Genomic DNA, 17,452 nt, shown 5'->3' with positions numbered 1-17,452 from the left:
TAAAGAGTTCATTAATTCATTTAAACCTTTATTTAACCCTTCAAAATGTACGCCACGAGAGCAGTTCATCAATGCATTATCTCACATATCTGGCCTATCTTACACTTCAAGGAGTTCCTGTGTTTGACTAAACCTCCCGGTGTCTGCGTTCACCTGATGCAGATTATCTCCTCGGTTCATTTACACACAATGGATCATCAATATCTCGCTGCCTACCTGCTACACCAAAGCCCGCCCTGCAGCCTCAGCTGAAAGGTAGGGCCATGCAGTTCACACACACCGCTGAGTAAATTGTGATTTTCAAGCTGTGATTCCTCTGTCATGTCTGCATGATTACTATGAATTGCTACAGACAGCACGTCATTAGCTTAGCTTAGCATGAAGGGGAAATAGTTCACCTGGCTCTGTAACTTGTCAACAACTCCTCCAACCGTATATTTATCCTCTTATATGACCCACTGAAGGATTTCCAGAAACAGCCCCTCGACGAGTAGTAACAAAATGTCCTCATATGTAAACTCTATAAAAAGGCATAAAAAGCCCCAAAATACATCATACAAAATTACCTGGTAAAGAACAATAATTTTGTCAGACAAGATTAATACACCAGCTACAAGTAAGGCATTCAAAAGGTGACATTATATACATCAGTTTCGTTACAAAGCTAAGGGAAATCCCCCTATGCGAGTGACAATGCTTCATAACTTGTGAATGCATATGTGCTTCGTGAGTGTCATTTTTAGAAAGGCCATTGTTGACTTTTGTTTTTTATGCAGGACTCAGTTTGGCAACCTTCACTGCGACTGTCCTGTCCACTTTAAGTGTTAAACGTTAATGCAGGTCGTATTAACCTGCTGAACAAGTGGTCAAATATCAGCCAAGCTAGCGCAGAAGAAACTGAACTTGAGATAAGGACAGTCAGCGTTGGTCCATTATGTGACAGATTAATGCTAAATTGGTCACCTTACTCGCAATATCAACTTTATGAGGAATCTTCAGCTGACATTCAAGATTCTTCTTTTTCACCCCGTATGTGTCAACAAAAAAAAAATCAATAAAGGTTGAATAAAATCTGGATCAAGAGAGAGATTACCTTTTCATATCCACTTTGGAAACTTAGCTTTTCAGCTAACAGCCGATTGGCTTGAAAACACAAATTGCTGTTTTTGTTCTGCAATGTTTGTACTGATTAAACAAACAGGAAACAATACGGTTTAAGGTCATCGTACAGATAGAGTCAGGAACTTTATTCTTAAAAAATAAAATATAGACTTGTACAAAAGTATCTCTATCATCCCTTATGGGCCTTCATACATGTCTGGTGGTGACTGTGTCTGCAGAGAACCTGACCTTCCAACTGGATTTGATGTTTTGGTTGAAGCGGGATGTTCCAGGGCGAGGAGCTGGTTTGTCTCCCCCTGCCAATGACAGCGCTCAGGCGAGTTTAGGGCAAATCTTGTGGATGCAGACGTGGCCGCAAAGAGTATAAAATATAATCATAGTGAAGCGAAACAACAAGCCGATAAAGCTTGTTTCAAAACGAGGGTGAACCTTGAGTTGGCCTGCTTTCTGTTGGACAGGCAGGTGCCAAACACCGGCGGTTAGCTTGTGCTAGCATGCTATAGTTATTGGCTTTTCCATGACAAAAAAATGTAATATTGTCAGGTAGCTCACACAGTGTAGGTACAAGCAGTAAAGTGTACTTTCACCTGCAGTAGAGTCAAGCTAGCTATCAGTATTTAGGCTAAGCTAAGGTTTACAAACTAGTGTTGTTAAGACTCACACACAGACATGACATTACCCTAATGAAGAAACTACAATCATGTCCCCCAAAATGTTTGTCTGTTCCATGTTAGCGTGTAGTTTTCTCATGCTTAATTGGCATAAAAGATAATATATATACAGTTAATTAAAGATGACCCATGGCTTCTTAATTTTGTCCCCCCTTCCATTCATGTTTAAGCAATCAATGTCAACTGATCAACATATCTGCTGTGAATATTCCTCTGTGGTAACATGGGAAAAAGCTTATATCAGGAAACTAGGGGGGGAAAGTCCCTCCTGATATCATCACTAACTGCATCCAGACAAAAGCCTGCAACTACCTACGCTGACATGCTGCAGTGTGTGAAACAATGGAGACCCAAGAGGACGCAATCCGCAGCTGAAAAATGGCATCCACATATTCTGATCAATGCCCGTGGTGTGGACTTTGAACTCTGCAGTAATTGTTGCATTCTGTGCAGCGGCAGGTTCCCAATTTTGTTGGCTTTATACCATCCAAAACATGTGTTATCGCTGCAGCCTGTGAGGCGTGGGGCTTTATCAGATGGCCTTGCAGCCTTGTAATAACACGGGCTCTATCATGCCTCGGCAGATCTGTGTATGGCAACAAGAATAAAATACAGCTTAAAAGGCATGCCCGTAATGTTTCTTAAGGGGCTGCGGAGAACGTTTTTTAAATCTTAGGTGACAGATCGAGAAAGTGCACCAATGTAGAGAAGATATTCATCGGTAGAAGACTTTTTTGTTGTGCTGTTTTTTGTTTTGTTGTCTTGAGGTAGAAGAGTTGGATAAGTTAGTTTATAGGCTGGGTGAACCTGAGGAAGCTACAGGCTAAAGGCGATAAATAAAGTCACAGTAAAGTAGTTTTCAGTGTATTCGTTTATTTAGCAGCACTTGAAAACATAGATAGGCTGTGCATGGGGTAACCCGTTGATCATTTAAGGAAGTGTATAGGCTTTAGCTTAGCAAAACATTTAGCTATAAGCAATCATAAAGACTCCAGCAAAGGTGACCTGCTGGCCTGATCTTCCTCCAAAGCAAACAACGCATATCGAAAAAGCTGGATGAAGAATCTTGTATGTTTTATCAGCACAAAAAGAGAAGCGTCAAAGCTACATTTTGCACTTTAAGGTTGTAAAATCATCATTTGCATCTTTTATACTGAGAGCAGAAAACAAATACAAATTCGTGTTACTCCTTTAAGATGCTTATAGGAAAATAACCTGCTCGAACAATCTGCCTCCTCCATCGCCCGCCGCTGTAATGTAAGACACAGATTTACTGAGTAAATCAAAGCAGGCGATTTCCTCCACCCGGAGGAAAACCCCTCAGAGGAGAATGAGTTGATAATGTCCCAATGTGCCCCTTGTTTCCTCTCAGATAAATAAATACATAAATAAAAACACGCCTGGCCACTTCAGCTTTATTGTTCCTCTGTAGGCTGTGAAGTAGTGGCTATATTGTTTATAATAAATAAGTCCATTAACAGATTTGGCCCAGGTGGGTGACAGGGCATCCGTGATATCCCCCCTGCAGGCTCATACACCCCACTATGGTGGCGTAATACTTCCATTTAAGGAAGCGATGGCCAAGGAAAAAGGAGGTTAGTGTTGGTTTGACTGGGCTGAGAGTGTGTCACGTTTTCTGGAGTGATAAGAGCCGGAGCAGGAAGCTGTGCGAGGGCAGGAAGGAAGAGAGCTGAGGTCTGGAAGGAGAGAGGGGAGCTGTGGAGAAGGAGGGATGCAGGAAAAGAAAAGAGCAGCTGAATAAGAAAAGTCCGAATGAGCCGTGGAAATGCAACACACCTCGTACAAATGCAGCTTAATGTGGCGTTTTCAGTATATTCTCTCTGCAGTGTGCGGGAGGGAGGGAGGGCCGAGCTCTGCTGGGAAACGCAAAGGGAACCTGGGGTCCAGGGGGAAGTGAGTGGATGACTACATTTTGACTGAAAGGCAACACCAACATACACCTGCTTCCCACAATCAAATAGGCCTCTGAAAAGATGACTATACCATGCATCATGCTTTGTCTGTTAGCAGCAGGACACATGTGTTAGCAGAAGAAAACACAGACCTGTTGCTCTCCTAATAATCTTCACCAAACTATTACTTATTTAAAGTAGAACATAGTTCAAAGGAATGAAGCTTGTAGGTTGACTGAAACTGAATCGTACTTAAGCAGAAGTACAGCTTTTTTTTTTACATGCTTATGGATGCAACATAAAATGACCTTCATTGAGAATTTGGTTTCTCTTTATGATTCCTGGTTTCTCTTGTCAAGGGAACGGTTTGTGAATAAGTTCATGTCTTCTGTTATCACTTCCACATTTCTCTCTGCCCCCCCCCCCTCCCTCTCTCTCTCTCTCTCTCTGTATGTAAATAAAAAAGCTAACCCAACTTCAAGTAGATGCAAAAAAACTGGTCTTGCACCTTTTTTTTTAACTACATCATTTGAGCAGTAATATTTCATCCAGCCTGATGAGTGTTACATGATATTATAGCCAGAGATGAAAATTCCCAGGTAACAGTAATGTTGGCTAGGAAGTAGAAAAATGCTAATGTTAGCTGTTGACAAAATGCCCATAGAGTGGCAGTCCCGTGGCTCTGATCTGCGTTCATAATGTCTACTAAATATCTCTGAATTTGGCTTTAATTGCATGTTTTTAATTTGAGGACCTAATGATTTTAAAAAGGGTTATTTAAGTGTTCGTATTGGGAAGTTGATGTACCTGATTTATATGCATCTCTTTCCCAATGTGAGCTTCTGGAAAAAAAAGTATTTTTCGGCCTAATGGCATCACGTGACGCTGCAATACCAGGTTCAGCCACCATGTAAAAGTTGCATCAACGGTCTGCGAATTTCCTGATTTTGTGATTAGTCAAACAATTGTCCATCATCTATAGTGTCTTTATTATTAATACATGAACGTGTCTTTAAACACAAGTTATTGAAAGTTAAGTGTAAAGGAGCTGGTAGTTGGATTTCATGAACCTACTTCAGAGCGCTACTTTAAACCTTTATGCTAAGCTAAGCTAAGTAGCTTCATATTTACCAGGCAGGTGTAACACTGATAACTTCTCATGCAACTTATTTATTGTGACAAATAGCACATTTCAACATTTGTTCAGATGACTCTCGAACATGTGTTTGTTTTTATTCAGCTCCTGTTGGACTTGTGAACTCCCAGGTGAGAATACTAGCAGCTCAGTTCCACCACACACTCATCTTTTCCTCTTTTTAATCAATCTGCTCATCTAAAAAGGATTTCTCTATTTTGAGGTTTTAATCCAGTGTCTGACTTAATCTCTGAAACTCACGGATTGGTGGAGGGGCATCAAAGCCACTCAACTTCAGCCCTGCTCTCACAATTACACCAACCAGGCATCAAGGCGACCAATAAATCACGCTCTCATAATGCCTCTCTGGAAATTAATTCTCCGAGGCTCGAGGCATGTAGGTCATTTAGTCGGTGCTGATTTGGTCGATTTCAAAGGCATTTTTCAGTCAGATTAAAACATGAAGGGAATGAACATGTGAATGATGGTCAGGTCTCTGTCGGGCTGTGTGTAAAAAAAAACAAAAAACTGATCAGCATGATTTAAACTCTGGCTCTGACCGTCAGTGCAAAATGCTGCAGAGTGTGTTTGTTTTCTCACGGCTGCACTGTAGCTAATAAAGAGATTGAGGAGTATTGTAGCCCGTCTGTCATTACACAATATATGAAATGATCAAATTCATTCAGAAGTTCTGCTTTACAGTGTTAAGCAGATGGCTTCTGCACTCTGTCCTCCGTGAGCAGCCAGTATAACAGAGAGAGCCCTCCACTGGATGTTTAAAGCATTGCACACAACGCCCAACAGCTTCATCCCATCTCCTTATAATGCAGCATGCATTAATCAGTTAAACACAAATCTCTGCCTCTGAATCATCAATTCTAAAACATTTAAATGGTGAACTCTGAAGAGGCAGGAAATTTATTTTCTCTTGGTTTTAGATTTTATGCACAAAAAGTGAAAGTTTCTTAAAGGGGGCAAAAAAAACAAATCATACAAATGACAATCTCCCACTCTTAGTTACAAGATCAAAGCTGTACTTTTGTTGCCTAGATTGGACACAGATACACATTTGTCCATTAAATGAACATTTCGTTGGAGTTTAGATGCCATTTTTATCCGGACTAAATTAATGTAAATAAAACCGAACAACCACTTTAATGAGGCTCAAAGATGAAGGATTTGATGATGATTTTCCTGCATCCAGACTTGTAAGATCTGTTTGTTTTTTGTTCAAACTAAATAATTGAATTGCTCATTTATTAATCGAGTAGTAGACCAGTTATGTAATCATTTAATGCAATGCAGTGAGAATTGTTTTCAGTGTGGAAAAGACACCAAATGACAGTTTTAATGCAGTCTGTGTTTGTGCATGAACTACTCTCCTCTTCTTTATGTTTTCAACTTGTTGTCATTGAATCAAACGCAACATCGAGACCGAGCGATTGTATGCAGAGAAAACATGTTCAGTTTTAAATGTGTTGTTTGTCATTTCTAATAATTGGCAGAGAAAAATCACGTCATCTATAAAAGGTTGTCCTAATGTCGGAATGACATCTACAGTTACCCAGTCAGTGAGTCTAGCCTCCACTTGCCCTCTGAGGTCTTTATTGGAGGTCTATTACTGTAAAAGTGCTATCAGCTATTGGAGAGGGAGGGGGGGTGGAGGGGGGTCTCCCTGTGCTGCCACTAAGCAGTAAATAAATATGAGCCTATTGTATTCTTGTAGCCTCACTGTCCTTGCTCTTCCATGCTGAGTAAATGCTCACATACAATGGGAGGCCGGACTGCCTTGTCATTCCTGATCCCCGTAGATTGCTCTTCGAGGTCCTCTGCCTGGGAAAGAGGAAGCAATGAAAGGATCTGTGAGAATATTTCACCGTGTCTTATCTAATAAATTAAGCAATTAGGTTTTGAGGATTTGTCTCTCTCTTAATCCAAAGTTTCTGATACCAAACGCTCTTCATACACTCCATTTCAGAGGAACATTTTGTCCTTTTTTACTCCACCACATCAACAGAAGTTACTTAAAAATCAAGATTTTAAATGCAGCACAATGTGAAAATACTTCTGTGTCTAATACTGAGTCTAGAAATTCTCCTATTTTTTTGATAAAAGTGAAGAAATCTGCTTTCTATTGCGACACGTCAACAGGTCAGAAGTCAAATTCAGCATTTTTGCAGTCCTTATTTTGTCTGATTAAAGATGTCTCCTTAATAGTACAAGTAAGCTGACAGATTTCATCTTTCATCCTCACATTACCAAGACTATTTCCAAGGGCTTTGCTCATCTGACATCTTGGATTTCAGCAGTCTTGTTTTACTGTACGTCATCTTGCCATCTGAGACCCCCACCCCGTCCAACAGGGACAAGTTGTGATGTGTGAATAACAAAACAGGACAATTTAAACGGCTGGCTGTCCTGAAATTTTCTATACATTTTCAGGAGGGCATGTGTGAAAACAGCTTGCTTTCAGTAAGATTTCAAATGCAGGTTTAGTCTCTTTTTCTTGAGTTAATGACTCCTCTACACTTGATGTTTGCAGGAAAGGCCATAACTTGTGTGAGTGATTGTTGTGAGTGAAAAGATAAAAGAAAGAAATTGAAAGTTGTGGAGGTTTCAGGCCTCCTCAGGCTGCCTGGTGGAGCTTCCTCTCCAGTTCCTCCACAGGAAGAGAGCTGATAGAGCTGCATGGACTCTCAGAGCTTCTCGCATGGAAGCAGGAGCGAGGCCTTGAATGAGTAAGGGTGCAGCATCACCCCCGAGGGGACGGCATTATTCACAGCCTGTCTCTGTCGCAATGTGCCCCGTGCATGAGGCCGCCAATGTCGGGCACAGGCGGGCGCTGCCGTCCTGTAATCACCGATGACATGCATGAAGTAGTTTTCCAGATCGGCTTTCCTGTCCTTCCAGCTGCGAGTGGGGCAAACAGCACAGGAAGAATAACACAACTCGCAGGCCAGGCTCAGGGAATGTGGCCTTAACAAACACAGCACAAATAAAAAAGTTAAAAGGCACACTGCTCTCCTCCTGAGAGCCTCTAAGCGAGGGAAGTGAGGCTACGTCCTGAGAGAAGGTCCAACCTTCCTCAACACCCACACAGTAACAATAACCTGCCAATCAAACCAAATACTGTTTACACGGAGCTACCTGCAAGAGCTGGAGCCGGGAATCAAGACCGCGATTATGACATGTTGGGCTTAACTTTATATGTTTTTTTTTTTCTCTGAGTGATTTTTATCTTATGGGTGTTGAATCAGCTTCTTCATGATTATCCCAAAAAGCATATATTGTCCTAAATTTAGAAGCATAGGTTAAAAATAGTACACTGATTGAGTTATTGTATGATCTGGTCTGTAGCTTTTACCTTTAGCTAACATAAGTGACTTGAAATCAGTTGGTTTTATGATGTCATTTTGACCCTGATTCACCTTCTAGATCCCTGCTTCCTGCAAACACCTTCTGCACAAGCAGAATCAGAAATACTTGATTAATCCCGGGAGGAGAATTGGTCATTTCAGTTGCTCTCAAACTAAATATAGAAGTAGGAAATATAGAATATAGAATGAAATATAACTATAAATAGAATAAGCAGAAATAAGTACCAAAGCGCAGAGTATCCGAAGAAGTAATAAGCTAAGTGCAAGCGCAGGGAATTGGCACAAGGCTCAGTGAAGACAGCTTTTTTTTTACAGCTTGTGTTAGTAATGCACACATGGGTGACTGAGAGAAATGATTGACCTGTTTGCAGACAGATTGTACAGATGAAGTTACGTTACTCAACGGCGAGGTTTCCAGATTGAGTCTAAAAACTCCAGAGCCAGACTGAGGGCCTGATTTACTACAGGTTTGCGAGTGTTAAAACGTGTATAAACTTGATATCACCTGCAGCCGCAACCAATGTGCAAGCTGATCGACTGACGGCGCCCAGTGAGAATTGCTTCTTTCAAATGCGCATTTTCTATTTAGTGCGTTTGCCTTAATGTAGGCTATATGCAATGTGGGGCGTTTGTGCCCAAGTATGCAAAATACTGGGAGTTATTTTGGACACACATTGCGTTACATCAAGCCTGGAAAATGAAGGTCTGTTTGTAAATTCCTTGTAACGACTTTATCACAGCATTATAACCAAAGTCATTTAACGGCAGCAGCTTAGCACACAGTGCGTTCTCCTCAGGTGCTGCAGTGAACCAGCCTGCTGCATGCATATAGTCCGCTGCCTGCTGAGGGGCCTGCCGGGCTGTAAGGCTTTAACCCTGCTAAGTCAAACAGCAGAGGTGTTAAAGACGCCACGTCAACACAAACTAACAGGTGTCCACTGACACGGCAGAGGGGAGGAAGAGGAATACAGTAAGCTGACGGATCGACAGTGACTTCAACCCTGTGCCACTTTTTCTGCCTTTGTATGGAAATAGTGACTAACATACACATGCTAACATCACATGACGAAGTTGAAGTAGCTGCCTAGACGTCTGATGTTAAATATCTCCAAACACAACACAGCCAATACGGAAACACACATGCTAACATTTTACCAAACTGTTATTAAAGAACGGGCTGTATTACAGGCTGTAACAGAATTCAGTGGTGTAGCATTGGGACGCTAAAACAGTCATGTTTGGAGTTTCAGCAGTGGAGGAACATTGTGTAAAGAATGGATTAAACTGTGTGCTAATCTGCTCTAAGACGCGACCATTAGCATTGTTGAGCTAACTACCTGAAGCACAGAATAGTGACCTTTTAAGGCCAAGGAGCAGGAACGGTTTTGTTGGATTACAGGTTACAACCACAGACCTGTAAATATTAAAGGACGAAGTCTTCTGTTCCTGCAGGGGGCTTTGGAGTCCCATGGACGGTGGTGACCATGCTGTCTCTATGGACACACACACTGTACGTGGGGTGACTTTTTTGATGACTCATCCGTTTTGATTTGATGAAGGATAAGCGTTCTTCACAAGCTGATTGACAGACGGGCGCGTTTGTTTGTCAAGAGGCTTAAAACCCGCCTCAGCTCCAGCTCTCAGCCTGTCGTTATGGTCGACTGAAAGTTAGGGTGAGACAGCATTTCCAGCATGGAGGCCGCCATCGACGGGACTCCAAAGCGCCCTGCAGGAACAGATGTGTGACGTCACTCAGGCTCCTTGTAATATTTACAGTCTATGATTTTTATTCAACTCTTGGGATCAATATTAGCTTTAGTTGCTGGCTGGATGTTTTTTTGTGTTTGAAGGACTCGTTTTTCTGTTTTCATTTCTGTTAGGCTACTAAATATCTTTCTACTGATGAACTAGTATGTGAAGGAAACAGAAAGCATGACGGTCATAACAGAGGGGTCTGAGGTAAACACGTCTGTTTAATTTTCTGGTTAATGGTCGTGTTGTTTAGAGCAGTGGAAACAGAGAGGTGCTCCAATTACAGTAACAGTAGTGTATCTGGAAGAATCATTTAATCAGCATCCAAAACATGATGCTCACCCTCCTATCACACACACACACACACACACACACGACTGATAAACTCATTGACATACTCGCAGGCTGAGTCACAAAGAACCAGGAGACACAGAGGAAGAAGTCGTGACGTTATTTCCTCACTAAATATTCTGGTAGGAATGACTTTGAACAACACACGCTACATTAAAAAAGGATTAACTATTTAATGAACGAGGATGTTTGTTAGGAGAAATATAAAAACAGTGCACATGTAAACACAGGATTGTATTTGTGTTAATCATCCTCTGGATGTTTGTCGACAGGCGTCAGTCTCTTTGCTTAGAGACTGTTAAAGAGTATTGTACACACCCAGCATGTCGCAGTGACACACCCAGCCGCACTCAGTGTGTCCGTCAGACATGTTACAGTAATCACCCGTCTGCAGTCACTGACTGTCCTTTCTCTGGGCTGGAAAAACATCTGAGATCATATCAACCACCAACAACGCTTGAGCTGTTAATGTTTAAGTGTTAGAAAGACAAGTAGGCATGTATGTTTGATTAAGCAGATACAAAATGTAAAGTGAAACTGATCCGGCAATCTTAGATTTTGTTTTTGTTTGAAGAAATATCACACCATCCCGAGGTGGAAATGCAGAGATTGATGATGTTTTTTACTGAGTCCTGACTAATGTTGCAATATGCTGAACTGTTCCTCCTACTGTGTGTCACAACCTGATAAAGAACTCAAGAAATAAAATCCTAAATTATGTTTAAAAAAAACACCAAAAACACGAAAATGAACGGATGATGGGGAAATAATTAAACAAATAGATAAGAAATAGTGGCTGCAATTCAGTGGAATTGGGGTAAAAAAAATATTCAAAAATGGAGTTAACTAAACTTTTAAATGGTGTCTTAAAGCTAGAGTCTGCACTTCTGTACCCTGGCTGATGAAACAAACCCACTAATGCTGCAAACCTGCGAGACGTTCAGGTGAAAGCAGCTTATACTCCTCTGCAGGGCTGGCCTGATGTGGTTACAGTAATCTGATCGGCCCAATTAGTGCTTGATTAGCGGCTGAGCAGACTGATGTGATGAAGTGATCAGACATGTTAGATTCAGACGGAAAGTCCAGAGTCTGCGCTGATAGGAACGCCTGAATATTCTTCAATGGAAACTGCAGTTTTCAACATTTTATGACATTCGACTTTTCTTTATTATTTCTTTAGGATAAGAAGCTGCCGAGTGTCTCACTCCTGTTCCAGTTTCCCTAAAAGCGAGCAGATGTTCCTGCAGGAGAACATTGGGATGAGGACTATCTGAGCACCACAGACTCAAATATACTAAACTGCACTGGACAGAAAACTATTTATAACCTTCACATGGGAGGTAAGATCAGAAAACCTAAGTATGGCTGAGAAAATCTAAAAAATGCAACAGGTAGTGCCTGTAAATGTATTTTTAGGTTTAATATAAACTCCAGATAGGTGGCCTGTTATGAGTTGGCATATTTTAATATTTAATCTCTGAGGAGGAAAGTATTTTATGGTGCAGGAATGTTATTACAGCATGTTTGACGTGTTGGGATTCCTCACATTCTTTGTGGGTGATAAGCACAAAAATGCCTCGTCCAGCTGTCCAGTAGGTTTCCTGATTCAGGCGTCCAATCTTTGAATAACACAGAAATAACTCTGGATGAAGATGACATTAACTCACACAAAAAAAACCAAGTTAAGCTCAGAAGTGTTTTTATGTTTGTTGCAATTGTGGATGTTAAAATAAGCGGAAAATGTTTGTTTTTGGGCGTTGGTTTGAGCGATAGGAGAGTGGATATAAGTCAGAAATCAGGGAGAGTGAGTGGGGAAGAGCCACAAGTGGGATTCAAACCCAGGTCGTCCTCTCTTGAGGACTTCAGCCTCTGTACATGGAGCATGCGAACTAACAGGGCAGAGAGAGAGAGAGAGAGAGAGAGAGTGGGGAACGACATGCAGGAAAGGAGCCAAATCAGCTGTTGCCCCATCAGAGAGTAAGGTTTAAGGCATCTTGAGAAAATGATGCCACTTTAAAAAAAAAGGGAAATCTTGCAGTTAAGGTTGGTGGTTAGATCTCCAGCTCCTGCAGCCACATGTGTCCTTGGGCAAGACACTTAACCCCAAGTTGCTCCTGCTGCTTCGTTGGCGGCGTATGAATGGGATTTGTTACTTCTAATGGTCACTTTGCACAGCAGTGAGAAAGTACTTAAAAGCGCTATATAAGCTCAAGTCCATTTACCAAACTCCAACAAGTTGCCTTTTGTTTGACATTTTCTTCCAACCAATGTCTGCTTTTTAGACAGCGCTTGATAATGACTTTAAAGGCAAATAAAAAGCTTCACGTGTTGACTGTAAAATGCTGAAAAGTCCATCCTTTATTCGATGCACTTTTGGTTGTTTTTATACAACTACAAAAACCAGGAGCCAGGAAATCCAGCCTTGTAAATATTTGACAAGCCCCGAGTTCCATAACGCCACCAAGATATCACATTTTTCCAGCTGTCTTTTCCATCACTGTTTATTGTTGATGATATTTTCACCTGAAACACTGATATCATCCCCTTGTTTTTCCTTCAGGAAGTTCCTGCGACTGCTCATTAATTGTTGCCGAGGGGGCCACACTTTGAGAAAAACACGAGTTGGAATAACAGCTTTGAGATTTTTAAAGGAGCAAAACAAGGACTGGTACATGAAGCAGATGTAGTTCCATTATGTTTTGAGTGTATTTCCGTATTTTTTGCAGCAAACATAAGTCCTGCATTCCACATCGCCGCGTCGTTTTGTGCGTTTGTCCGGGGAATTGAACTGACGTCAGATTTCTTCCGCTGATTCAGGTGCAGTCGGATTGCAGCGGCTCTTTAGTTTCCTAATCAGCTCATCTGCTCTCAGGTCATCCATCCCTCCTCTCATGTGCTCATCCATTTCCTTCCAGCAGCTTGAGATCTGACCGGCCATCGCTGACTCGGAGTATTTCCCTCTGCAGACTCAGCCAGCTGTCTGGTGAAGCGCCTTCAAAGTTGAAAATAAAAACGTTGTTGTGCTGTATACAGTATGTTTGCCATCTCTCTTGATGGCAAACATGTGAATCCCACAAAGGCAGTGTAGTGATTTCAAGTAGGTCACTGCCAAGAGGTCAACATTACAAGGTCACTCATTGCACAGAGTTCTCAGGTCTTTGTAATTTAAACATTTTAATTCACAGAAGTTTTTGGCTTTTTTCAGGAAGAATGTGCAACATTGTAAACATAAATATATCAGAGATCCAGTCTATCCTCTGTAAATGTCTCTCTGAGTCATGACTGTCTACAATGAGTGAGAAGCCTGAGTCCTGCTGGCTGTGTTGTTGGCGGGGCAAATCTTTGAAGCCCTTTAAATATTTTATAAATGGACACCTCCTTAGATCCTTAGAGTGCCGTTATTATTTAATAAAAACCTCTTTGCTGGAGGGTCTCAATCTTATATCTGTGCAGGACAGAGTTTGACCTCGAGGCTGCGACACAGAAAATACAGGGCAGGGAAGTAAACATTTAGCAAAATGAGTAAACATTTGGCAGCCAAAGTGGGATAAGTTTGGAGATATGTCGATTTTTGGGGCATATTTTTAGAGCCTTTGTGAAATGTTTTAAAATGAAACAGGAAGTTGGGAAGTTTATGCCCCTGGCGCCCACCCTGCTTCCCTCTCTGAGCCGACAGAGACGATGGAGATAAAACAGGAGTTTCAACAGTTTGGCTTCGGTCAGAGAAGGGCTAGAATAGCTCCCTGAGCTCTTAACAGGGGTGGGACAAAACACCAATTCAGCAGGGAATCTATTGTCTTCCTGACTCCTGTGATACAATAATCGAATCCCTGGTGCCAAATATTGATATTTGAATTCAAAATAATACAACGCTCTGAACAGATTTCTTGTGTGTGATATGAGAGTGTCACTACTTCATGACGCCTCGTGCTGCTGCTTATGACATGACTGAGGATAATGTGAGCAACGTTAACTGGACAAAGAAGAAGACAGCGGGATAAAGAAGAAGAAGAAGAAGAAGAAGAAGAAGAAGAAGAAGAAGAAGAAGAAGAAGAAGAAGAAGAAGAAAGTGGGATAAAAGAAGAAGACAGTAGGTCAATATTAAGATCAACTTGAATCATGATAACACACTGATGATTCTAAAGGTCTTTTGGTTTGTATGCCTATTCTGATGGGATGTTAAAAGACAAACACTTCAATCTTATACCAGGAAAGAGACATTTTTCAATGGTAAAGGTTCTCATCAAACTATTTATTTTTATTACATTTTTCATACTTTTTGACCTTGTGGGTTCCGGGTTGGGTTTGTCCATATTCTTCTTCCTGCATCTTCCTCTTTCCCATTTTTTTAAGCCCAGCACAGTTTTGGCAGACGGCTGTTCATCATGAGTCTGGTTCTGCTCGAGGTTTCTGTCTCTTAAAAGGACGTTTTTTCTTGCCACTGCAACTTTTCTAAATGTTGCTTTGTGCTCATGATGGATAAATGTTTGGTCTTTGTAATCTAGCAAATAGTACGGTGTTTACCTGCTGTTTTTGTAAAGTGTCTTCAGATGACATTTGTTAGTTTTTGACTCATTAAGTTTGCTTGAAACCATATTTTGGTCTATTATAAATCAAATATGGTTTGTAACATCATGCTCGATGGCAACTACATATTTTTTATTACATCAGTCAACTTTATAAACATGCATCTCTAAATTAAATTAATTAAATAAATGGTTTGTTTAAGTGTGTAAATCTTTCACTTTGTATGTGTGTAATGATGACATGAACGTTCAGTTTTTTGTATTTATTATTTATTGACACATTATAATAACATTGGAAGACATCATAATAATCTTTTAGAAACAGAACTGGTCAGAAAACACATCTCACATCAACATTCAGCAGTCGTCGTGATATAAAACACTGAGATAATTTAAATATTTACAGCCGCTTCGGTGCATTTATGACAGTAAATGTTCCTCTCTGTAGCCGCTCTGCTGTGCGTAGCCGCTGGGATCTACTGACTCCGACCTGTGAGCGCTCGGGCCCAGGTACTGTTCAAACTCACTGCGGTCCAGATCGTACAGCATGTCCATTTTAACCTGCTCCAGGTAAAACTCCAGGGATGGTCCAGATGGACACAGCAGACCCCCGTACATCCTGGAGTCCCCTTGATCCACATGTGAGACTGCTGAACTGGAGAAACCGTACTGCATGTACCCGTGCTGGCCGCCAAAGTATCCTTGGGGTTCTGCAGGGTACGCAGGCGGGTACACTTCAGTTTTATTTTGGAAAGCGTCTGCTGTTGTTTGGTCTGGAAAAACTGGAGAGTTTGTGTAGCTGTTGAAGTTAACGGGGACGTTAGGGAAAGCAGGAGAGCTGTGGTACTGCTGTTGGTTCTGAAGCAGGTAGGAGAGGTTGTAAGGCACTGAGAAGCCCGAGCTGCAGAGCGAAGGCAAAGCGGGAGAGGATTCTGCACCAGGGGGCTTATTGGAGCTCTTCTTCAGCTGCTTCCTCCTGCGGGGCCGGTACTTGTAGTTCGGGTAGTCGATGGTGTGCTGGACCCTGAGACGTTCCGCCTCCTGCATGTAAGGACGCTTCTCAGCCAGAGACATGGCCTTCCAGGTTTTTCCTGCAGGAACACAGAGGGTTAAAGATCTGCAGAGTAGTTGGTTTAACAAAACTGACCACTGACTGCTAATAACAAGTCAAATCTCAATCAACATTAGGGTGGCTATTACTGAAACTGAAACATTAAGTGGTAATATTGTTAATGTTTTTAAACCCTTTGAAACTGAGGTTATAGAGGCGAGATTTTCTGCAGCAAAGAATGAGATATTTCCAACATTTTAGTGAGCGGAAAACTAAAGATCTCCTAGAAAATGTTAAACTTAAACTGTATCTGGTTACATTGATAGGATTTTCAGACTGTCAATCAAAGTCTTACCCAGTATTTTGCTCAGATCTGTGTTCTCCAGGTCTGGGTTCAGATGAGCCAGTCTCCTGCGCTCCTCTTTCGTCCAGATGATGAAGGCGTTTAGAGGCCTCCTGACTCTCTGCTGGCCTGAGGCGGACTTGGCCTCTGGACTCGGGCAGCTGGAGTCCGAGTTGACGGACTGCGGGCTGGAAGGCGCTGAACTCGGGTAGCGCACATCCGTCAGTTGCTCCCCGTCTGCGGAGCCGGAGTCCTCGCTGTCGAACATGGCGCTGCTTGCGGAAAACTGGAAAGCTTCGAGTTCGTGACTGTAACGCATGACTGATGGTGATGATGATGCTTTTGATCGGCTGCAAGCCGGTGTCATACTCATGGTGATGCCGGGTGACGGATATATGTAGGAGCTCCGCCAATAGGAGGCCGGGAGGAGTGGATTTAAGGTGTGAATTCCAGGTGTTGCCTCGGGTCAGTGATAGGCTCATCTGACACCCCAATCAACGACTCACGAAACTTCAGATGAGAAGATGATTCATGAGTCTGTTATAAGCTACAATTAATATATTAACCTATTTAACTTGAAAGACGAATCCAGGTTGAGCTTAATGTAACCACAAAGTAACCCGGTTTATCCTTTAGGAATAAAAGAATCTGCAATTTATCCTCTTCCTCTAAAAGTTTAACTATTATGGCCTGTTTTTACTTTATAAACCTCAAGTTTCAGTCTCGATTCCCCCCATAAAAGACAAACTAGGAAAATCAAATTACAGCCTTGCCTTTAGAGATGGAATCTAATCAATAGGTCCTGAAAGGCAGGCTGGTATTGATAGGACAACATCAAAGTTTTCAGCAGGCAGGCCTGGTTGATAATTACATTGTGGCTCTCGACTCTTATCGGCCATTCTCTGTCTCTTTCAAAGTACATTTTACACGAGTGGAACAAACATGATCAAGGCGCGTTTATTACACGATTACTGCGCGCAAATATTTGCTCGACACAAAACAAAACAAAAAAAACCTGACAAAGTGCACAAAGGCACGTGATGAGTTCACCTCTAAGGCATCAACAAAAAGGTACAGTGTCTGACTTTTACCAACTTGCATTACAAGATGAACATGCAATAAAACTGAAGGACTGACTTCTTCAAAAGTAAACACCTGGATGAAGCTTCTGCGCGCAACTAAAGTGTATTGAAATCAATCAAAACTGCTGC

The 17,452-nt window shown here is 41.7% G+C and overlaps 1 protein-coding gene across 1 annotated transcript; it reads right to left on the bottom strand.

The window, feature by feature from the left end:
- Nucleotides 1-15,125: 15,125 nt before the first annotated feature.
- sox32 (SRY-box transcription factor 32) lies at nt 15,126-17,452 on the bottom strand. Its single transcript, XM_061064539.1, has 2 exons — nt 16,254-17,452; nt 15,126-15,938 (listed from the first exon to the last, which is right to left on the bottom strand). Exons 1-2 carry the CDS (start codon nt 16,612-16,614, stop codon nt 15,268-15,270), a joined length of 1,032 nt encoding a protein of 343 aa, XP_060920522.1. The 5' UTR covers nt 16,615-17,452; the 3' UTR covers nt 15,126-15,267.

This window comes from Labrus mixtus, chromosome 19 (genome assembly GCF_963584025.1).
Source record: "Labrus mixtus chromosome 19, fLabMix1.1, whole genome shotgun sequence".
In the NCBI taxonomy this organism is placed as follows: Eukaryota; Metazoa; Chordata; class Actinopteri; order Labriformes; family Labridae; genus Labrus; species Labrus mixtus.
Note: the sequence above shows the minus strand (reverse complement) of the source record. Positions and strands in the feature narration are given on the sequence as shown.